General features: G+C 37.5%; 1 protein-coding gene across 3 annotated transcripts in view; it reads right to left on the bottom strand.

Moving 5' to 3' along the window:
- The window catches only part of LOC139458163 (nephrin-like), a 109,409-nt gene that overhangs the window by 24,861 nt on the left and 58,323 nt on the right, over positions 1–26,225 (bottom strand). For all 3 annotated transcript variants that reach the window (XM_071239493.1, XM_071239494.1, XM_071239495.1), the window contains exon 14: positions 25,838–26,107. In XM_071239493.1, coding sequence (XP_071095594.1) covers positions 25,838–26,107 — 270 coding nt within the window. The remainder of the gene's footprint in view (positions 1–25,837; positions 26,108–26,225) is intronic.

Raw genomic sequence — 26,225 nt, 5'->3', positions numbered from 1 at the left:
ACTCATGTCAAAAGCTTATCCAATCATTTCCCTAATCACAAGGCATGTGATTTCAATAGCAGCATATTAAGTCAAATTTACAGATATTTGAACCGAAAGCTATTTGTTCACAAATTAAGCATTTTTTTCTAAAACCTCAACAAAAGAGGACAAGTTTATACAGAAAACTCTACACCAGAATCACAAGGTATTCTTGAGTTCAGCCATCTTCAAGTCAAGTTCACTGATAGAACAGTGCAAGGTCCCCGACCGGGTACCAGTCTCCAAATTAAAAACAAACAGACTCACACGAGTGACAAGCAAGTCCACAATAGACAGTGAATCCACTCTCTGAGATCAAGATGGCCGCCAACGTGACCTCTTCTCCTTTTGTGAAGGTCTCGCACTTGTACCAAATGTGGAGAATGGATGGTATTCCTCTCAACTTGACCAATGCATTGTAAATACCCCGCCATGTTCACCTCTATTGACACAACCAAGGAAGGAGACGATTCCATAGAATATCTTTCTTATCGCGGATGAATGTTCGTGTATATTTTAGATCTGATATTGATATCAAAATGATAGGATCCTTACAGCTTATCGTACAATGTGCAAATATTCTGTCAAAAGTTCACCACGACAATGTGTTTGGCGACATACAACTGATTCTTTGAAAAGAAGTCATTCTTGTCTAAAAAATATTATTGGAAATTATACCATGATACAAGCAATTGGGAAAATGTCTTCTGCATATCGTTATGAAGCAAACTTCTCAAGTCCTGGCATGATGACAATTCTATCAAATGAACAACTCCCCCCCTCCACCACCATTTAAAGAGTGGGGGTGGGGTAGGGAGGGAGGGAGAGAGACTCTTTATTTGGTGCACAGCCATGCTTATTACCATTCTGAAATTGCAGAACTATTTGCACTGAAGCACATTAGCAGAGCATGCCGGTGGAAGGCTATCAAGGCGTAATTTAGTTGCCATGCCTCTGGGGTATCCCTACGCCTTCTCATCACAAGATGTCTGCTGTCCGTCTGCTTGAACTGAGACGATCTGAAGCATGCTGGGAGTTTTGTCTCCTCCACTCCAAGTGTCAGGCCTTTCCCAGGATCTTTTATTCATATCATTAATTTGTATTTGAGAACAATGATTTTCATAATTCCAAATTCTTTTCATAATCCATAATTTTACATTTTGCAATTTGTGTTTTATATCAACTGTGCAGTTCATATTTTAAATATCAAAATGGACTGATTGTCTGATACTATTTCACTAAATTTATTTTCCATTATTTATTGTTTGCCATTTTATTTGGCAATCTGTATTTCATACCATTTGTGCAGTTTATATGTTAAATATCAAAATGGACTGATATGAAATCAATGCTACCATTTCAGTTGTAAAGTATATCGATTAATTTCAATCTCTGATACCTAATATTTGCCTTTCATTTTGCAACTTATATTTTAGATAATTTGTGCACTTAATATGCATATTAAAAAGGACAACGCTACTATTTCAGTTGTATATTTATCAATTATGACTGATGACAAATCCCACACCAAGATACCAACACAAACAATATCAAATCTCTCTGAACCCTGATCTCAAATGTATACACAGACAAAACTGCCTTTCTCTGACACTGCAGTAATATGAGCTATGTTCATGTTTATTTCGTCCATCAGTAGCGACAAGTCACCAGCGTTCCATGCATTGATGTCTCGATTACATGGTAAAAAGTTCAAAGTAATTTTGTCACTAGTTTAAACTAGTCACCAAACCACTATTCAATGACTGTGTGTGTGGCAGGCAGACCTGACATGGCGTGAGGAAGGTATTCAAACTCCACATCTGTCAGCTGCTACAATGGCTACTTGTTGAACAGGTGCAGTCCAATCTGTACGAGGAAATCTACCTGTAATTAACATTCAGGTGACCACCAAGCACCTGTAATTTAAACATGTGTTGTCATTTTATCAGATTCATGAATATACTAGTTTCTGCAAAACTGTTTTTCATTTCAGTACTATTATTTCTATTCATTGACTATAATGAAGTGAGTGAGTGAGTATTGTTTTACGCCGCTTTTAGCAATATTCCAGCAATATCACGTTTGGGGACACAAGAAATGGGCTTCACACATTGTACCCATGTCGGGAATCGAACCCGGGTCTTCGGCGTGACAAGCGAACGCTTTAACAACTAGGGAGTATAATGAAGAGAAATGTAAGTGATCATGAATATTTTGGGGGATCTTCTGTTTTTTTCTGTTTTTTTTAAGGTACTTGAGTGTTAAGTCTTCACTAAAAAAAATAAATCCAAAAATTATTCATGATCCTAATTTTTAATGTTCAGTATATTTGACTTTCAAACGGTATTAATAAAATTCTATGTTTGAGTTTATTTAAGCAATATATTTAAAGATAGAAGCTATCATAACTGTCGGACCATCTGGACATATTTCACAACATGACAACGAAACTTACAGGGGTACGAACCACAAAGGTCATCCCATTGTCAAAGGGATGTAATCGATCTGTGAGTGTATTAACCTGACTTGTCACAAGAAGAAATCTACCCCCATCCCTCCCCAGGAATACCCAGCTCTCACAGCCTGTGTGTCCCAGAATGTCACACACTTTGAAATCTCGCTGAAACATCACATCTTGTAGTTGACAATCCAACAAAAGAATAACTTGATGTGTTACAGCTGAGCGACCCATCAGGACAGTCCTTTAACCCAGAGGGCAGCTATTAGGTTTAATTTTTTCCCTTAAAATTTCATTCAAATTTTTCATTTACAAAATCAGTACCTCATGTGGCATCTTGTTTGAAAGCTTGTTTCCTAAATCAATCAAAAACACAAAAATTAGAGACTGAAAACTGGTATTAATTGTTATTAAAAATAGCTAAACCTAAAACTGTTAACCCAAAATAAAACACTCTAACAATAAGAAATTCATTTAACCATCCAAATCCTCCCGGGAATAATGGCGTGACTTGTATGTGAGCAAGTTGCCTTGAAGTCCTGTTCATCCAAGTGTGACCGAGCTATCATATATGATGTATGCTAGGGGAGAAAGCATTCATGCAGAAAACATTGACCTAAATAAGTCATGTCAGTCAAATCATTAGTCATCATAAAGTTCTCAAATATTTGACACTTAATAACATCGACCCCATCTCAGAAACATGAAATATACTTTGATATTATACATTTTGCATACATATACGAGTGTTGAAGTTATTTTTCTCAAATTTCAATACTGTCTTCATTGAATAAATATTATTCCTAAAAAGTATTTTCAAATACTTTTGGTGCTAATTGTTCCAGTTACCAGGGAAACATCAAAGAACTCTTAAAATCTGTCGCATGCGCAAATACATTTCAGTCCGAATTGCCTTTCAGAGAAAACACATCTTATATTCATAAATTTTGCCTATAGCTATGACAAGTTATTATATTTTTTATATTTCTTGGTGATATAAATCTTTTCAAAATGAATGACATGGTCTCCATAGTAACTAGCCATGCATAGCAAAATTAGGTCAAAGATTGTGGAATAACATTACGTGAATCTGCCTATCCTATGAAAGTTTGAAAGGATTGCTATGATTATGTTTTTTCATGGAGTGAGTGTTTTCATCGTGTTGTATAGAACCCAGCACGGATCCCCATCAAGAGGAACACCTCGGCCAACTTTCCCACGATATTTAGCTGCCGCTGCCTTACAACTAAATGTGACACATTACTGTACTCGAAACGCATAGAATCAATGCACCCTTCAACTGATGACACAGCAGTTTTGTTTAATCCTTTTATGAATTGTATGACCGAAGACCACAGCTCAAATTGAATCTAATACTGAATTACAATTTTGTATTTAATTGTCACCAAAACAGTTTGTTATTTCACACATATTCAACAAACTACATCATGAATGCAAGTCATGCGAAGAACATTTGCATGTAGTGAGCGGCCCCAAGGTCAAGGTCCCTGACGCAGACATTAACACATGAATTCAGCTGTGCTCTCACTGAATCATGATCGGACAACACAACATGAATTCAGCTGTGTCATGAAGTCACATGTCTGTTGACCATTTCACAAGTTTCAACCAAATGCTACAGTGAAATCATTGCACATCGAGAATCCTTCAGTGAAATCATTGCACATCGAGAGTCCTTCAGTGAAATCATTGCACATAAAGAGTCCTTCAGGGAAATCATTGCACATTGAGAATCCTTCAGTGAAATCATTGCACATCGAGAGTCCTTCAGTGAAATCATTGCACATCGAGAATCCTTCAGGGAAATCATTGCACATCGAGAGTCCTTCAGTGAAATCATTGCACATCGAGAATCCTTCAGTGAAACCATGACACCACAAGAGTCCTCCCATGAAATCATCATGATCATGGAAACAGATTTCACTTTGAAAGGTGCTAGCTATGTAAACCACGTTTCACTGAGGATAAAAACATACACCAGGACAATTAGGATCTTGGCCCCCAAAAGAGCACAAAAAAAACCTATTCCAAATCATTCCATGCTTACCATGTACACCTCAAAGGAAGACCCCGGGAAACAAGATCGATCTATTTTGCCTTAACTCCCAAATTGATTGAATCCATGTTACGTATGAACTCTGTGAATAACCTCATCACTATAATCTGGTCACGAGTGCATGACGTCTGCCAGCCAAACGCTCCGTAGTTGTCTTCGATTTAACACTAACATCATTCAGTCCCTTCAAAGGATTAATCCTTTCCTCCATGTTAACAGGTCATCTAATGGGATTGTTGTGTTAGGTTTTCATATTTTTTATTTTGGACAATATGATATTTCTCTGCCATGTCTTTATTCATTATCTTGTAAGCATGGAGCCATATTTTAGAAGATCACAACATAATCCATGTTCTTAAGTATTGTTCCTTGCAAATTTGTTTCATCAACCATAGATGGCTTGATGATGAGACAGGCCTCCCATAATGCATTGTTTGAAAGTTCTCCCATAATGCATTGTTTGACAGTTCTCCCATAATGCATTGCTATTTATAACAACATGCATGTTCCAAATCAATGATATCCCTAAATAATTGATACCTATTGATTGGCAATTAACATGATTAAAGAACGCCGTTTGCAAGGTCGTAATAAAAAAACTACTATATACAGAGTCTCGCGCTCATAAATACTCTGAATACTGACATGTGTGGGAACCTAATGTCAAATGTATGATTTCGTGGAAATTTACTGAAATCATTTGAACTTCATTATCAGAAATGAATTGTATTACCTGTCCTCTATTGTCTTCCAAGCCATTATTCTGATTGAAAGATATATCGAATGAAAAGGTTAACAAAAAATTCCAATGTAAACTAACAGATACATTCAGTTGCACATCTGTCTAGATTCAAAGAGCAAGACAATGTCTCAGCACTCCAAGACAAAGTACTATTTTCCATCAACTGTTTTCATCATAATGCATAATTAATAACCACAGAAAGGTAAAAGAGAATTTGAACCAGACGGGTAGCTAAGAGGCGAGCTTATGGCAAGATGATGCTTGATAGAGTTTGGTAATTTGAACCACGTTAATGAAATATTCATAGTAATTTCCCATTATGCAAATATAATGTTTCCTTGATATCGCTTTGTTCCTACAGCCGGTTGTACTAATTTCACAAGCACCATGACATCCAAATAATAAATTGACAACAAAAGAGGTTTTCAAAAAGAAATACATTTTACTGTTTTCTGCATCAATTGACATGACAGGAAATTGTGTTTTCACAAAACGTCATGCTAACTCATTGTTAAATCACAATTATCCCCCTACACCACAACTTCATCAACTTATTATGAAGAGAAATAATTGTCCTCTAACAATGTGTGAAGTTGACAAAATGAAATGTTCGAAAACATTCTAATTTCATATCACAAACAGTTTGTGATAAGATTTGTGCAAGCTGAAATTAAAACTTAAAACATTTTACAAATCTGTCTTGAACATTCCGGTCTCAGGAGTATTGAACATGGCAAAGAGTCTGGCAGTGTGATGCGATTGGGAGATGATTCAGAAATTACTTCGAAAAAATAAGTTTTGGGGTAGGAAAAAAAAAAAAATTTGTCTAAAAAAATCCCACAACCACCCACTCTAATCCAGAGTATCAATGGCCTGTTCCTATTAAAATTACACTTTAGTATTTACAGTGAACATGTGAAGGTTTACGTTATTTATTAACAATCATAATTTCATTGCGATTGTAAACCTACCAAATATGTAAAATATTTCATTCCAACAATAACAATTCAATGAACAGCTGGATGACAATCAATAATATCCAAGTTAATACATAAACAACACTGGGTACCTTAGTCCATAACAGGGGGCACGGGTGGCCCAGTCGTCTAAGGCGCCGCAATTCGCAGTGCAGAGTTGCGTCCCTTGGGCACGCCAGAAACCTATGATTGTGGGTTCGAATCCCGGTTCGCCCCGATTATGTTTCTAGGTTTGTCAGCACCATACCCGTGCTCGTGGGTTTCACCGAAGTGGTAAACGTCTGAGACCTGCATCACTTCGGGTTTTCCTCCCACATTAAGCTGACACGCCGTGTTATAACTGGAATACTGTTAAAAGCGGCGTTAAACACAACTCACTCACTCACTCACTAGTCCATAACAAAGTCTCCACTATGCCTCCTTTATCTTAGAGCAATCATATATGCTGGCAATGTAGAGGGCGGATAACTGGTGAGGACCGTTTTAGACACATTGGTACCATTGTTGCTAAATACTTGTACGTACAAATTGGGCAGTTCATGTTTCATAATTTGTTTGACTTTTCAGACATTTCAAATTTATCTGCAATTAAAACACATCTCTGGCAGAATCCTATTGTCTGATTGTTTAACACTCTGTTGTTCTTCTGGAACGGACAGTTGTTTGTCAATTATAGATCTTCAAATACTAGTTTAGGAACCTACAAAAGTATGAAGAGCTGTGTATGCATTGTAAATATCACTCGGAAACCCAAACTCACTCACTCATTCATTTTGAATTATCCAAAATATTCAGAGACATTTCTTAAGAAACAAACATTACCATAATTCATGAAAACAAATCATAGTTTTTCATTTAAATTCTGAGAAAAGAAATACAAATATTATGAACCAAAAACTATTTTCTGAAACACTGCACAGACATGCATACTGAGACCATCCCTGCAGGAAAGACTGCCATGAGTCACATTTCTCAAGGTCACTAATTACCTCTTGTTAATTGCTTTTGTTCATTCATGCGTGAATTCCTTTAATCATTCCTCTTCCTGCTTATGTAATCCCCTTTGCCCCAAGCCCCTCCATTAAATCCCTGCTAATCCACAACAAACGGTATGACATCACCTCCCACTACAATCTCCCCTTTGAAGCAATTTGTAGAAATCTTAAGCACTTAATTAAACAAAACCTTCCTTTGTCCCAAATGCTTTTATCTGAACACCATTACACACAGAATGTCACACACTGTCTTGAATAAATGTAAGAATTTGAATAAACCTCAGCTCTCTTTCAAAAAGATTGTACTAAGTCTTAAGACAATTAGTATAAATGGCTGTAGCTTATTCTGCATCTGTGATCACATAATCGTCTTAGGGAGTTGTCCTGATGTCTATTTACGACGGACGGATGCACTAGGGTGCTTACTCCGTAATTAGCCAACACCCTTGCTAATTAGAGTTCATGCACGAGAAGGAGGCCATTGTCTGTTTGAATCACCGATCAATTTAATTTACACTGTCTCGACATAATGGACAGTATCATGTATTTGAAGAATTCTCCAGACTGAGATACCGGAAATGATGCAAGTAAATATTTAAATGTGGTATAAATAAACATGGACCATCTAGGTAATAAACATCCATCTCGCTACTGATGAAGAGGGTCAGAAACGAGCGTTCCCCATGCACTCCTCTTTAAAATGCATGAAATATACACAAGCTTTCCAAAGGTTCAAATGAACTTTATATAATGCTGAAATGGATGAACAAATAATCTTGCTGAAATGCCGGCTATACAGCCAGTACATAGTCATGTAACTGTTATAATGCCATGTCCACAAACCATGACAGATGACCTTCTTCTCTATAGTGCCAGTCAGTCATCAATATGTTCCTGAGTGACAACTTGTTGTAATGACATGTCCACAAACCATGACAGAATTATACCTTCCCCTCTATAGTGCCAGTTAGTCATCAATATGTTCCTGAGTGACAACTTGTTGTAATGCCACTCCGACAAATAGTCATTTACCTGTAGTTAAATGGACTTCATGTAATGCCCAACTGATTTGTCAGCCTACCAAACTAAAGGGATAAACTGCTAACTCTCCAACATGTCACAATGCGCAACTTCCAGACACCATGGTATTATAAGGGAAAAGATTGTCTAAAACATTCTTTCATATCTCAATACTTGCTGTAAGTGTGTTTCAACATGTTTGTTATTAAACGCCACGCTCAGCAATATTCCAGCTATATGACGGCGATTTGTAAATAATCAAGTCTGAACCAGACATTCCAGTGATTGATATCATGAGCAACGGTCCACGCTGTTAGTATTGAGACTGATGTTAACTACTTAAAATATTTCTTAGTAGTATATAACAGAATTATAAACACCTGATTTTTTCATGATGCTTAAATCTGTTGTGTATAACAACAAACAACAGTCCAATTGTAGGTGTTCCTTAACTTGTTTTGAGTAACATATCATGATATATATATAGTTCTAACTTAACCTTCAGCCATTAACCTCCAAACAATACCTGGATTAAACTTTCAACTTCAAATGCAACATTGCTGTTTGTATTGAGAACTGACAATAACAAGACACATAAAAATATTTCTTTAATAAATTGTTAAAATGTTATCTTGAATTTGAGCCTGAACATAACAAAGCCCATTTTGTGGACTTCATGATCTGAAGAAGCTGTGCAGCTCAACCTGTTCATTGATCAAATAATTGATTGATAAAGCCTTTGTGTTTGTTGAATAATTTCTTCAAATATTATAAAGAATTGAGCTGGGAAGGCGACCATACTCGACCGCACAGGACAAACAGCTGGTCTTGGAGCAAAGTATTACAACAGCGACTTTCAAAAGTCACACTTCAAATTAGGTCAGCATTTCCAAATGGATGTAAAATAACATTGTATTTATAACTCAAAAATGAAATATTTTTATAACGGTTACTCGTTAAATACTCTCAATATACTAAAAACATCTTTAGAGCTTATTTAATCAAATTATAAGTCAAAAATATGTTTTTATATAATTTTAGTTGCATGATAATTGGGTAGATATTGTCTAGAAATAATGTTTGATGAATACTCCTTTAGCTGAATGATAATATTTACATTGAAAATAATTATCAAAGATTGACAGTTTTCACAACAATGAAATATTCCCATGTTTCACATGAGCATCGTCAATGGCGTGAGCGTCTATTATTAGCCAAACCCTGACAGTCAAATTCCAAACACATGTGTCCTGTCTCAGATGAGATTGTGAATGTGAAATGTTGTGATGTGTCGTGATAACGACTAAAATATCACTTGAAGCCAAGCATTATTCAAAACATTAATAACACTATGGTAATAAACAAGTGTCATAATTTCAGTCCATAACAGCTATTTCTGCCCCGACACAATCCTTATGGCCAAACAGAGGCATAAAACCAGAAGATATTTCTTGGCAAGCAGTCCCCACACGTAACATCACATCAAATAAAAAAATAAATCTCAATTTGAACAAACTTTATGATCCTTCGTGAAGGTCACAGGAATTTTTTCATCCCAGGATCATGAAAGTCCAACAACGATAATGTGAAACGGGCCAGAAACAAAACTTACTGTTTGGTGGGGAATTATCCATGATGAAGTAAAGCCTTTCCGAGAGAAACGCAAACGCTCTGCGTCGAGATCTCCACAGTCAGAGACAGGACTAAGTGGAAAAGTATTGTGGATCTGTTCAGTAAACTCCGCAAGTTGTGTAGTGAACGAGAACACTGTTCAGTTGTTCAGTCAATAGTTCAGCCTCAATACCCAGCCCTTGCTGGTAATCATGTACGGAAGAGTCACAACACATTCCTTCCCCTGTAGCTACGGTCAATCAATACCAGGTAGGTAGGTCTAGGCACATCCAGGTCAGGTAATACCTGCTTCATAAATACATACAAAACCAACTGCCAGGTAGACTGTCACGTCGGCTCAAACGTATGATTCCAACAACTTGGGGTGCACAGTGATTCCCTTGGATGTCCTGGCCAATGACAAGACTACAAATACCAAATTGATCGGTAAATTGATCCCAGTGACACAAACAACAGTTTTGGAGCTATATTCTTCAAGGTCTGGCTACCTCCAACTCCTGACTTGAGTCAGTGTCCAAACTTGTGGTCACTCTAACCCTGAAGCCTGGCCTCTTTGTAGCTGCCCGGTCAAGCGTGGAGGTCTGTACACTTGAGCTCACACACTGATCTCAGCCTAAAGCCAATTAGATAAGCTGACAAAGAAACATGGCTGTCTCCAACTTGTCCTAAAATGTCCAAATCTTAGCCGAGGACTGAATCCTCTATGAACTCTTCGGATGAGATTTTTCACTTCTCTCCCTCTCCAACTCGGCCTGATCAAGAAGCTGTGACCTGTTTTGCCAGACTAAAGCTTGGCAGGTAGGAAGGCCTTGCTGTGCAAATACACCTGTCACCCCTGCAGGCCGTCAATGGATCCTTCTAATAACCTGAGCAATTAAAGAATGGTGGGCTTGGGGATTATCTGTAGGGGTGCTGGGGTTCTTTCAAAGAAGTTGGCTTGTTTTTAGTGGGGTGTGTGTTTTACACACATGGGAGTGTTGTTTAGAGAGTCTGGGGGGTCAGAAACCCGAGTGAGAAGACTGGGAGCTGGAGAGAAGGGGTGGGGTATTAGTATTGGGGGGTAGGAATTTTGGTAGGAGGGGGTTAGGATTTCTTGGTGTCACTGAAAGGAGGTCAAAATATTTGTGGGGAAAGAAATTATATTTGAGTGATAGGAGGGTAGGGACTGTCATTCATACGTTGTTGGGGTGGGGGTGGGTTAAACTGGGGGGGGGGGGGGGGGGGGGGGTGGTGGTTTTGAAGAGTTGGGGATTCAAGCTGGCTTTGGTAGCCTGTAGGGAATAAGAGGTCTATCAATTCTACCAAGAAATATGTCTACCTACATACATGTCTGTGTAGATTAAAATTTCAAGTTGATTCCATGTGTATGGCGTTGTGGCGCATGGAAAGGATTGAGGGAGGGGGACTTCTTTTAACCCCCACAGCCTCGAAACACATTTGGAGTCCTTCCACGGTGATGAAACTCATGTGTGAACAACCTGCAATCAGCCAGTCTGTAGTGACTAACGTGCAGGACCTGAGCCCCATAAATTACATAACACCGACTGTATTTCAATGATTGATATATACAAGCCTCATCAGTGATAACCAGGAACTGATTCTGAACCAAGCTGGGCATCTATCACCAAGAAATTAATTAAAAGATATTACATTTGACAGTCGCCTGTGTTCAATTTATTAACGACTATATATCCTGAGGGTTCTCATTAATATCAAGGAAGTAATAAAATTGAAAATTGTATAAAAATTAATTTCCATTCTTTTTGTACCCTAAAAAAATGTATAATTTCAAAAATATATAAATTAGTATTTCATTCTCAAAGGTATTCAAGAAAGGAACTTGGACATTCCCAGGAAATATTTTGTAAAAATATCTCAATCCTCAGCCCTGGTAACAAAAGAAAGTTTGATGGTGAAACCTTTGGATGATTTGACTAACGACAAAATCTTAGTTAGATTATCCGGATTAAACAAAATGATTGTGAGGTGGTTGTTGACAGACTGCGTGAGACCACAATCGACATGTTTAACCTTTGGACCAGGATCAAACAGATTACAACGAAGCTGGCGAGCTCCACGGGGGAAACAGGAGATTTGCAGTTTCTGAGGTAATCAGTTGGGGTTGTTCAGTGATGTACTCAGATCATTAAGTCATCCATTAAGTAACAAACAAAATAAGGCAAATTGTTGTTACCTCATTTCAAAATTTGTTGTGTAGGCATGTTAAAAAAATTAGAAAAAGAAATTTTCTGTGATGTGTGTATCAACAATGTTTTTATACTTTTAGGAAAACAAATTGAAAAAAAGAATGTGACTGGTTGTGGAGAATTTTCACTTATGATTTTATTGATATTGAACTTAGATTATGTTTTACAATAAACTGAAAAATAAAACATTGTATTTTTCATACACACTTCAGAATAGCTGCCTGAAGAATTAAATTTTAAAAATTGTAAATTCCATGATAAATGGTTCAAATTGGTGTCCATACTTTTCAAGTTTTATAATATTTTACCCATGCTCTTCATTTAAATGAAATAATACTTCATCGATATTTGTAATCCCGAATACATTCTCCTCATTGTCTGACGAGCAAGAAAAACAAATCTCTGTAAATACGAGGTCATCACATGGTCCTTTTGTACAAAAAACACATTAAGTCCACAACTCTCCACGTCGTTCAAACATCTAATGGGACATCATTTCATCACCAGTCAATAACGACGTCAAATGTGACCAAAACAAAACAGTCCATCAGAAAAGCACACAGAGGATCCTCAGTAAGCCATGTTCAGTAGGAAGGTTTGTTTTCATGTTGTAATGTTATAATCAATATGATGTCTTTCTGCAACTACTTGTTACTTTGGCCTTAAAGACGGGCATATTTATATTTAATAGCTGTGCTACAGACTCATTGATTGTAGATGCTAACCAAATACTTGATGTAATATATACTGTGAGTATCTTGTTAGACCTGTTTCAAAACACAACAGGGGGCACGTGTGGCCCAGTCGTCTAAAGCGCAGGGATTCGCTGTGCAGAGTTGCGTCCCTTGGACATGCCAGAAAACCATGATTGTGGGTTCGAATCCAGGTTTGCCCCGATGATGTTTCTAGATTTGTCAGCACCAGCTCGTCAGCTCGTGGGTTTCACCAAAGTGGTAAACGTCTGAGACCTGCATCGGGCTTTCCTCCAACATTAAGCTGACACGCCGTGATATAACTGGAATACTGTTAAAAGCGGCATTAAACCAAACTCACTCATACACTACCTGATGAAGATTATGTGCCATCAGGCTAATTGTCATCCCAACCTGGTTTGCCTGGTCCAATCTAACCATGTGTCTCCAAATCAATGGTCATCAACATGTTTTGTTGTTGTTTGTTTGCTGTTTCACGCCACACTCGGCAATATTCCAGCTTTATGACGGCGGTCTGTAAATAATCAAGTCTGGACCAGACAAACCAGTGATTGACATCATGAGCATCGATTCACGCAATAAGGATACGATAACATGCTTAAACCAAGTCAGTCAGCCTGACCACCCGATCCCGTTAATCGCCTCTTACGACAAGCATAGTCCCCTTTTACGACAAGCATTGGTTGCTGAAGACCTATTCTACCCCGTATCTTCACGGGGGAGGCAAGCAGAGGTTGCTGAAGACCAATTCTACTCCTGTATGCTACTTAGCTCTAAGACCTTCAGAAGTCTGTATACTTGAGTATGGGAGTTACGATCATCTTAGCGCTACAACTGTCATAAGTCTATGGTCATGTATGGCAGTTACGATCATCTTAGCGCTACAGCTTTTGCAATCTATGTACGGGAGTTACGATAGTCTTTGCACTATGGTTGTCATTAATGCATGTCAAAGTGCAGGAGTTTAAATCTCTTAGCGCTAAGATCGCTCCGTGGAAAATGCCCTGGTGCTGATACTAATTGCTAACAGTATGGGTGCTCATTTGGTTCCCTAAATAAAACCCAAACCATTCGTGCGTCAGCTCCACAAGCGCATATCTCCAAGTGATTTCTCCCTCATTAACAAATGCACCCTGCGTTGCAGCAACATTTAACATGGTCTAGTTTAAATCTACCTCCTTTGTTCTTGTCTGAAACAATCTTGCCGAGCCAGATGTAAAGCTCTGTCTGTCCCATCAAGCTATTCCCATTAAGTTAAACTAACTGCCTAGCCGCATCCTCAGCCCAGGCGCAGACACTTAATGGGCTGTTCTTAACTACAGAATCAAGTGGAAACACTAAAATCTACATTTTTAATGTTTACTGCAAAACAATATCTTCATAAATGTATATATGTATGTAGGAGGTTTCAGGTCGGTTCATTCCAGGACATTGACTGATTATTATCCAAAATGCCCTGAAGACATTTGTCGTGTTTGATGATGACATAAAAGTCGTATCTAAAACTGATACAATCATGAAATGTCATATTTGACATTTGTCTGTAGCAAAATCACTGAGACATACACACACACACACACACACACACACACACACACACACACACACACACACACACACACACACACACACACACACACACACACACACTTCTTTAATGTAGCATTTAGTCATTAAATGCAAAATGTATCAAGATTGTAGAATGTATGAGATTCATTTGCATATACAAAAGTAGATATGATTTTAAAATTATAAAAAATTAATCATTCTTTATGAGTGCGGAATACATCAGTTGGCCATATGCTCACTAAAACCACATCAGGCCTTGAAGACTGCTTGAACTAGTCATGCAACTAATAGCACATTAACTCATATTCATCAATGCATGTGAAATATAGGACACATTGACTACCATTAACACTTGTTAACCTTCAGCTTTTGAGACCGGATTCTTGCAGTTAATTTCTTCTCTCAATCCGTTATTTATTCCTAGTTGTGAAAAATCCGTACAGTCATTAATAATAAATTCCTTTTAACTCAGCATGAAGTGCTCCAATGTTAGAACCGGGCTTGTAATGAATTAGTCGCATCATCAATTACGCCACATGGTAATTAATGTATCATCCCAGGGCTATCTATTGAGTGATGGAGGGAGGGATGATTCATCCCATCACATTGGCTAGCATCCATTTTCTGCCCCCAATTCGCACATTGATGGTCAATTTGTTGATTAAAAGCTGAAGTGGAGTTTCAGAGGATTTTTAACATGTTGAATGTAATCACCATATGGGCGACTGCAGAAATCAGAAATGACATTCTCTCACATATAGTGTTTAAACTTTAATATTCTGAAATTCGTGTTAATATTTGAACTGTCATCACTATCCTGTAACATACTTCTAAGATTAGCAGTGGAATATATACCCGAAAAAGGTTAAGCATGACTTATTATATTTTTCCATAAAAATGAGCTTTTTTTTAAGTTCTTAGGTATCCTGTATGAAGTTTCTGATGAAACATATTCAAACAAAAATGCAGAATTTTTTTAATTACTAGAGTAGTGACATTTTTTTTGACAGTAGTCGTTTTGTAAAGCGTTCTTTTTGTAGATACACAGATATCTATGACATTAAAAATGTAGTTGTGCTTAACAGTTTTTCCAGAATATATTTATATTTACAATGTCATCAAAGCTGGTTTCACGGAATTTTTAAAAATATTTTCACTGAAATTTCATAAATGAGTGAGAGGAGGTTTTTTAACCGAAGATTAAACACGTACCCATGTATACTAGGATCAAACATGAAAACTTATTCCCAACCTGTTTTCCTAACAACTCTGCATCGTTAGTACACAACACAGGGGTCTGAGATGGAGATATATAGCACGCCTTCCATGAATCAGACTGTCTCAGTATTTCCTGAATGTGTAGGGACCATCAAAGAGAATTCTTGCAAACGCTTGGTGTCTTCACTGATTTTCAGTGATCTAGTTCAATACTCAATGCTATCTTGCCTTTCCTATCCAATGGAATAATCAAGACTGGTTATTCTCTGGTGTTGATGTTTCTTATTTCGTTATGATTATATATTCAACTGATTACTGTGTTGGTTTTTTATAATGACAAGAGGAAGTTTTTAGGTAAATATCATCAGTTTTCAGTGAGTGGGTGGAGTGAGGGGTTTTCATGTCAATATTTCCCAGGCACATATTTGCCATTACGGAGCTAATACCACAGCTTGTCCAACACAAATTGTTTAATAATTTTAAGATAAGCTTTGACAAGACCATGGCCTCCATGTTTGTTCTGAAATTGATACGATATAAAACAGGAAGTGAGGTCATGAAAGTTTTCGTTCAAACTGAATTTTTGCATTTTCTGAATTTATTCTGTTCCTGTGATGTCAAATGCTTTTTTAAGAAAAGACTCATTAGTTGATTCAAGATTACTCAGATATGAGCCAAAGTTGAAGAACATTTATCAGTATCCAACAAATATGCTCATTCAGGGCCAGTATATGTACGAAGTGGGCCCCGACCATGCACCATAATAAATATGTCTTTTTAAAGGAAAACATTTTAGTGAATTCTGTCCATGTTCCAGGGACGTGACTGTCAAAAGATGAGCCCTGAACATGCACACACAATGTTGGTTCCACTAATGGAATTAAAACCAATTTTTTCGGTTCTTTGTCTTGCAATGAGATTCTTGTCATGGACCTCCTTAATGACAAGGGGCGGTCGGGTAGCCTAGTGGTTAAAGCGTTCGCTCGTCACGCCGAAGACCCGGGTTCGATTCCCGACATGGGTACAATGTGTGAACCCCATTTCTGGTGTCCCCCGCCGTGATATTGCTGGAATATTGCTAAAAGCGGCGTAAAACCATACTCACTCACTCACTCACTCTTACTGACAATTATGTTCTGATGGATTGATTCACTTGGTAAACAAATCGCTGTGACATTTCCACATCGAGGTATCACGATGCTATCCTGACTCTCTCAGTCTTTATTTCACTGGAATCTACATATAAGTTTCTATTATTCATAACCCAGCGCTCACAAGTTAATGGCCTTGATGCCCTAGAAGGAAAAGGCTTTCTTCTAGTAGTATATCATGTGCTTGCTAAGTGGGACTGAACGGACAGGTTCTAAATGTCATCTCCAAGATCACATCAGAAAAATGAAAGAATATTCAGTTCTCCTGAGTCCACTCCATGAAGGACGTATTTACTTAAAAGTGCATATCGTGTTGCAGGAAGGATAAATTTACCAGGTGATTAGCGACGTTGTTTGAACGTCGTTCTCTTACAACATTGTACTGACATCTTCACAGAACACGTCATCATCTTGAGAGAAAATAGATGATCACGCTGTACAAGGTGTGTCGGCCGCTGTAACCATCACTGCGCAGACTGTGAAGAGACAGCGATGGCTGATGGTGGTGTTATTTGTTATTTACCTACTGCCACCATCGTTCCCTCTATATGATGGCAGACTGGAAATGATCTGGACCAGATGATCCAGTGATTGATATGGATGCAACACTATCAGGTTACTATGATAGTAACCAAGTCATCAAGCTGACCACACGATCTTATTTCATTCCTCTTACGACAAGCACAGGATGCTGGGGATATTCTGACCCAGGTCCCTGCTACTGAAGAGCAGGTTGTGTGAGTGAGTGAGTGAGTGAGTGAGTGGGTGGGTGGGTGGGTGGGTGGTTGGTTGGGTGAGTGAGTGAGTGAGTGAGTGAGTGAGAGGGTGGGTGGATGTTTGAGTGAGTGAGTGAGTGAGTGAGTGAGTGAGTGAGTGAGTGAGTGAGTGACTTATATGAGACCTGGTGTTTATTTGCCTCTTGTCTTTGGCTATGACCTAGCCTTGCTCCAAGGCTGTACTGAATGATAAGTCAATGGGTATTTAGTAATTTCATCTTTATAACAGGCAAGTCTAGATAAGCAGACAGCACATCTAGGACTCCAGGCTCTTACAGGTACAACATGTTCTTATTATTGACATAATCGAGGAAATATGATGTAAGCTAACAATTATTGCCCTTGAGACTTGTGCAAGTCTAGCTATCACCTGACCAGATTATTTGTAGATCTGAATATCATACAGTGTGTAGAAATACAGCAACCAATTTGAGAGACTGTGGAGATTCCGGGTTCGGGGTGGCCCCTGCCACACAATGTCATGCCTGTCGTACTAGGCGACTTCATGGATTTCAGGATCAACCTTTGTGACCTGGTTAAGAGTGTGTCAGCGATCCGATGGTGTGGATCACTGCCCCCAATATCAATCCCTGGACTGACCAGTCCAGACTCGATCATTAACAGGTCGACACCATACTGCTAATTGCGGCATTTAACAACAAACATACTATCATTTTGGAAAAGAAAGATTTCCCAGATAGCTTGTCACCATAACGTAAGGTCTACAGGCCTCCAGTGCTTATAGAGACAGGGTGTTTTTTAGGGTAACCACAGTAATCTTCAGCAACATTTGTTGATCTTTGTTATCTGTTACCATCAATATATTTTCAGTTTTCATAATGACAAAAAACATCTGTTAGTCTAAACAATTTACGATCTTACATAAATAAAATTCGGTTCTCATAATAAATTATTTTTTTACAACCCTCTTCCCATAACACAAAACAAATGCGATAATGAATAATAAGTTCTGTATATGATCATTAATGAAAAATGTATCCCACGATTTGAAAGTCACCTAAATTGTTAATCAAAAAATGAAAAGTCTGTCTCCAGTTAACAAGTTTCTTTCTATTCAATTCTCACAGTACAAAAGTTCAAGTTACAAATAGCCTGGCTGCAGACGAGTTTGTTTGGAATGTCTCGCCAGCTGGTTTTTACACTAAACCCAAATTTCTCATGAATTAACATCTGCATTTTGTCACACACAGATGCATTCTGGGAAATCACATTGCTTCCTGTTGTATGCAAGAACACGTTCCACACAACTAGCAATGCATATCATGTTGAAATTATCAATTAATCTACATCACTGTTTTAGAGTTATGAGTCTGTGACTATCTTTTTCATGTGATATTTTGTTTAATGTTACAAGTAAACATTTTTGGAAAAGTGCATTAAAATTTTAAATAAGATTCATCAATTCTCTTTTTTTATCAAAGAAAACAAAAGTTCATGTCTTATCTGATCTAACAAAATTTTGCATGGGCAGAGCTGAACTTTTAAATATCCATACTAATCAAAATATTTTTTGTAAAAAGCTACACACAGATGTTCCTAAACAAAGAAAGAGGTTTTCAATATAGGGTCGATGAAGAAAACAAAAGGGAGATAACTCTTTGTTTAAATGAACAAATAAATTGATGTCAAACAGCGGGAAAACTTCTTATAAAATTTAATCATTCCATAGAAAAGAAAAGATGACTCCATAGCCATATCTCCTTGATTGAAGAGTTCTTCCAAGGGAGGTAGCATTGCGGGGAAGATCAAAAGTTCACAAGGTGACAGAGCTGAGAGTGTGTCAATATTTTGTCAAGAATCAAAGATAGGAGCAAATTTTGTGTTTTCACAGGTGTCGAGCTCGAGAATCAAACAATCAGGAACACTTTAAACACAGCTTAATTCTTCAGATTGTTGGAATGAATTTCCATCAAATAATACGTCTACTGTCTCAAAGCAAACACTTCTCGTGAGCAGCAACAGGCCATATTTGAACAGTTCATAAGGTCTCTGAAGGAATTGTTTCTGAAATATCACACAATTTTCACAATCATAACAAAATTTCCAATCCAAAACGTCTTTTGTGAAGAACAAAACAGATTCATTTTTTGTATGTTGATGTTATTTTGGTAAAACTTGAAATTTGAAAAAAATATATTGAAAAGTTTGAAGTTCATGTGCTACTAACAGTTATCTCCTTTGTGTTATTTGTATGCTCTAAATATATTCATACTTAATGAAAATAAATTGTTGCAATAAAACACCCTTCTCAAAGATTCCATCAGGAAAAATAGCGGTGAAAAGTGTGTGAATGGATCACTGAAAATCAGTGATGACACCAGGTGTTTGCAATGAGGGTCATCATGTCCTGCTCTACTACTAGCACCCGTCACTCACGGAATACAAAGACAACAGCCTGTAGGTGCTGTGTAGTCTTTTGGACCACTGAAGGAGGAACAATTGGGACGCAAACCAGTGGGACGTTCGTTGATAACAGATTAGTTCGTATTTAAGTAAAACAACAAAGTGAAATGGTTGGGACGTAAAATTAAGTGGTTGAGACGTAAAAAAGAAATGGATGGGACATATAATTAAGTGGTTGGGGTATAAGATAAAATGGTTGGGACGTAAAAAAGAAACGGTTGGGACATATAATTAAGTGGTTGGGGTATAAGACAAAATGGTTGGGACGTAAAAAAGAAACGGTTGGGACATATAATTAAGTGGTTGGGGTATAAGATAAAATGGTTGGGACGTAAAAAAGAAACGGTTGGGACATATAATTAAGTGCTTGGGGTATAAGATAAAATGGTTGGGACGTAAAAAAGAAACGGTTGGGACATATAATTAAGTGCTTGGGGTATAAGATAAAATGGTTGGGACGCAAAATAGAAATGGTTGGGACATATAATTAAGTGGTTGGGGTATAAGATAAAATGGTTGGGACGTAAAAAAGAAACGGTTGGGACATATAATTAAGTGGTTGGGGTATAAGATAAAATGGTTGGGACGTAAAAAAGAAACGGTTGGGACATATAATTAAGTGGTTGGGGTATAAGATAAAATGGTTGGGACGTAAAAAAGAAACGGTTGGGACATATAATTAAGTGGTTGGGGTATAAGATAAAATGGTTGGGACGTAAAAAAGAAATGGTTGGGACATATAATAAAGTGGTTGGGACGTAAAAAAGAAATGGTTGGGACATATAATTAAGTGGTTGGGACATAAATTAAAATGTCCGGGATGTCAAATGAAATGGTTGGGACCTGAAAAGAAGCACTTGGGACGTAAAACAAAGCCTTAGAGATAGACAGTTGTCCCAGTCATGTTAAGTAACAGACAACATGGTATGTATCGGAGCAGCCTGCCTGACAACTGCCTCCCCACCCAGTGAGTCACAGGACATACTTGGACACTGACACAGAGATCCTTGAATCTCACAGCCCGGTGTATCTCGACAACCCAATCACGCTGTACAAGGTGTAAAGCCTGCTGTAACCATCACTACGTAGACCCTGAAGAGACAGCGCTGGCTGATGGGGGTGTTATTTCCCCACGGTCACCATGGTTCCCTCTATATGATGGCAGGCTGGAAATGATCTGGACTGGACGATCCAGTGATTGATATGGATGCAACACTATCAGGTTACTATGATAGTAATCAAGTCACCAAGCTGACCACACGATCCTATTTCATTCCACTTACGAAAAGCATAAGATGCTGGGAATATTCTGACCCAGGTCCCTGCTACTGAAGAGCAGATTGTGTTGATTGAGTGATTGATTGATTGATTGATTGATTGATTGATTGAGTGATTGAGTGAGTGAGCGAGCGAGTGAGTGAGTTTGGATGAAGGCCCCTTTTAAAAACTTGATGTGGGAATGAAGCTGATTTCATGCAGGGTTTAGAAATTTACCAGAAAAATAATCAAAGTATGCATATATGAATATGTTCTATTTTAAAAATATGTATGTATCGCTCTAAATTCTCATCATATTTATGACACAACTCACGCATTAATATTCAAAACATATGCGTGTGTTTTTTTGTAAGTCTCCAGCTGATCAGTGATCAATCCCCTATGTATACTACCCTACACTTAGGATACTGAAATAATCAATATACTATTGTCCCTAAAACAAACATTACTGAAACACACCTGCCTTTCCCTGCTGCTTTCCTGGAAACTACCTAATAACGATAAAGGATTAATGATTTCTCCTTACAGACAATGACTACATAGGCAATTCTGTTTGTTCTTTGGTGGTGAAATCAATATGTCTGATAATGAAATACCACAGTGTTGTTTTCATTTGCAACATTTATTGATAAACTTTCCCTTTGTGTAAAAGAGTTCTTATTGATCAGGTTTTTGTAGGTAGGATAAACACCTCGCAAGTATTTGATGTCTTCTAGAATAGTTCTTTGAAACAATGAGAAGTTGTTAGCAGTTACTAACCTTGGAATCCTGAGTTTCGCTTTCTTTTCTTAAAGATAATGACAATATTGAACTTTTTACCTCAATAGATATGTCATTCACACAAAAGCGATGTCAAAACTTTAAATAATTGTTTATAATAATATTAGAAATAATCATATCATAAAAATGTAAAAAAAAGCTCACTTTCGTATTTCTTTCTTGAAAATTAAGTTTATTATTGCGCCGATGTATAACTCATCTTGTATATAAAGTTGGTAAATAACCTAGAATTAACAAAATGGTGATATTAAGTCTCTAACAATCAACATTCATAAATAATTGTTATAAAATGTTAAGCTTTTTTAGCTTCTTTTTTATTTTACAAAAACCAACATGATTGAAATTCAAAACAAAACTGACTTCTGGTTCCTACATTTTAAAAACCGACTGAAATGTGAAGTATAAATGTAAAGTGACAAAACTCTTAACTAAACTATCTAGAAGCAGGATCTTCAGTTGCTATGGAAACCAGGTAACCAACACGACAGATAAGCGGAGGTGTCTCCTCATTTACTACAATGTAAGCCACTTAATCGGCCTGTCCATTGCTTGTTGATCTAACCCTGGGCAGTCAGGGAAGCGACACTACCGCCCTGACAACTTATCAACATGACCTCCTGTTGACTGCACTTATCGATCACATATTTAACGTGATCAGTTTTCAGGAAAGTACCTTGTCACTCTGGCATGCCATACATGACTTGTCATCTGCTTTGCGTTATTCCCAGGAATCTTAATTACATGTCACAAATACTTTTCAAATTCAAAATTTAAATTCTTATACTTCGCCATATACTACACAACTTTTGACAGGGATGTTTCCATATTTCCATGACACACAAAACTGATTGTCATATGTCAAGCGTATATTTGAATAGAACGACATTTCTGATTATCCCTATCAAGGGTTGAGAAGTATATGTTTTTAAATTCCTTACAATTTTTTTATTTTAAAAGGCAGTCAACCAACATATACAACATAATGAGAACTCCTGACATTCTTACTTTTTTAACCTTTTTTTTATTTCTTTATTTCCACACAGTTCAACTTTCACAGGTTACGTTTCACTTTTAAATTTAATATGCATGACAATGTGTGACATATTATACATTTGTTTCTTTGTTGTTTAACGCAGCACTCAGCAATATTCAAGCTATATGGCGGCAGTCTGTAAATAATCAAGTCTGGACCTGACAATCCAGTGATTCACATCATGAGCATCGATTTACTCAATTTGTTGGTTTGTTGGTTTGTTGTTTAAAGCGGCACCCAGCAATATTCCCCATATATGACAGCAGTCAGTAAATAATGGAGTCTGGGCCAGACAATCCAGTGATTGATATCATGAGCACCAATTAACCCAATTGGGATACGATGACATGCATCAACCAAATCAGCGAGTCTAACCACCCGTTAGTCAGTTCTTACGACAAACATAGTTGTCAAGCATGGGTTTCTAAAGACCTATTCTACCACGGATCTTCACAGGTCATATTATACATAATAGCATGTGATATATGTATGCATGATCAACTACTACATGCATGAGACTGTGATATACACATGATTATCACCTGAGTATGTCATCACACATATATTGTACATATCATGTTACTATCACTCATTGCTGACAGGTGAAATTGATCACACCTTCTTGGTGTCAAAATGCCATTACGCCTTATACTTCCCCAGTGTGCTATTGTCCATATCAGCCCTTTCACTCAGTGAGTGTAATTGACATGCAGCGTTGTGAAATTAACATCCAATATTTCTAATCAATACCAATGCACTAAACACATGCAGCAGATGTTCATACAGCTGTGAATAACCTTCAATACACTGTGTATTCCTCTGTAATTTGAATTTCATACATGACAAAGATATGTACTTGAAAAAATGAATACCACAATATAAAAAATTGTTTCATACACACAGGTATCCGTTAAACATTTAGGATCCCCACATCGTCAAATGAAGTACAAATGTTTGAAATATGGAGCTGGAATTTTCTCACACATATACTGTCAAAGCAAACGGAAACAAACGGTATCATACTGACACAGAAGCTTGGGTCAATATTTGCTGGACAGCGGTCAAGAGATCCCAATAAGGCTTTAACAACCTTATAACGACATGGTAAACAGTCGCATAATATTCCCTTTGGTGTCAGGTCAAGACTTGACTTGTTCACAAGTAAATATCAAAACTTATCACAGTCACAAAACAGACAGAAGATACTTCTCACTAAATTGACAATCTGGCTTCTGAAACTTTGTATCAACAGGTAAGCGTTTCCATAAAACTAGTTATTACTGCTACTATATTCCACACAACAACTTCCACATATCCAACAAACTTGTAGTCCTAAGGTGAGTGTAGTTATTACTGCTACTATATGCCACACAACAAGTTTTACAAATCAAACAAATTTGTAGTCCTAAGGTGAGTGTAGTTATTACTGCTACTATATGCCACACAACAACTTCCACATATCCAACAAACTTGTAGTCCTAAGGTGAGTGTAGTTATTACTGCTACTATATGCCACACAACAACTTCCACATATCTAACAAACGTGTAGTCCTAAGGTGAGTGTAGTTATTACTGCTACTATATTCCACACAACAACTTCCACATATCCAACAAACTTGTAGTCTTAAGGTGAGTGTAGTTATTACTGCTACTATATTCCACACAACAACTTCCACATATCCAACAAACTTGTAGTCCTAAGGTGAGAGTAGTTATTACTGCTACTATATGCCACACAACAACTTCCACATATCCAACAAACTTGTAGTCCTAAGGTGAGAGTAGTTATTACTGCTACTATATGCCACACAACAAGTTTTAAAAATCAAACATATTTGTAGTCATGAGGTGAGTGCTTGGTTGCAAATTAATCAAACGCAACGATGCACTGACATTGTAGTCTTTGATGTCCTGAAGCAATTGAAACATGAAGCATCCTAAATAACATGTCTACCTATTAGTTCTCTCGACTGTATCCTATAAAATGCATGACTGACGAAGGCATTAACCCTGGAGCACATTTCCCTGCAATAGGCAACTTGATGTCAACTGTGCAAACGAGCTGGGTAGTTCACCTTGGACACTTTGTCATCCTATTTGCACACAGATTGTACGTCTTGTCTTAAATATACTGCTCATCATCTGATGGGGATAGTTCTATTTGTCCAGGTGGGGACTGCTTGTGTGTTGTCATACAAATAGTATCTGATATTACCATGGAACAGGTTTCATCACGACGAGCGAACACTTGAACCACTGTGCTAGTCTCTTATACATACACTTAACAAAAATATAAAAACTCCCAAGCAAGTTTATAACACTTTAGCAAGTCTAGATTCTCTGGTCCCTGAAATAAAAATATAAAAACTCCCAAGCAAGTTTATAACACTTTAGCAAGTCTAGATTCTCTGGTCCCTGAAATAAAAATATAAAACTCCCAAGCAAGTCTATAACACTTTGGCAAGTCTAGATTCTCTGGTCCCTGAAATAAAAATATAAAACTCCCAAGCAAGTCTTATAACACTTTGGCAAGTCTAGATTCTCTGGTCCCTGAAATAAAAATATAAAACTCCCAAGCAAGTCTTATAACACTTTGGCAAGTCTAGATTCTCTGGTCCCTGAAATAAAAATATTAAAACTCCCAAGCAAGTCTATAACACTTTAGCGAGTCTAGATTCTCCAGTCTCTTTCAATCAAAAAGTTAAAAAAACATAATCTTTAAAGTTTTCATTTCAGGGATATGCTACATAAAAAAGAAGCACTTACTTATTTCTGCCTGCATGGGAGAGCCGCAGACGTCGATCCTGTATTTCAGACACACCGACACGTTCATCGCATTGACCCCTTGACCGGGAACCTCAATGCTGTCACTGACCATTTCTAAGCACGGGTACACTGTCTCCCACTGACTTCCGGTCTCCTTGGTACGAATATCCACTTTCAGACAATATGTCGGTTCCAGGCCGATCTTCACCACCAGCATGTGGGTGGTCGAGTCAAACGATGGGGGACTATCCAGCGAGGGTATCACCAATTCTATGACAGACAGTTGGGTTTAGAGAAGGCATTTGTTCTATAGGAAAACAAGTAATCTTATATCTGACGACACTGTTTCATAAAAGAGATACGTGACAAAATATGATTAGTTTCAAAA

This window comes from Haliotis cracherodii, unplaced genomic scaffold (genome assembly GCF_022045235.1).
Source record: "Haliotis cracherodii isolate W230 unplaced genomic scaffold, xgHalCrac1.p SCAF_12, whole genome shotgun sequence".
NCBI lineage: Eukaryota > Metazoa > Mollusca > Gastropoda > Lepetellida > Haliotidae > Haliotis > Haliotis cracherodii.
This window is presented reverse-complemented; position numbering and strand designations above follow the sequence as displayed.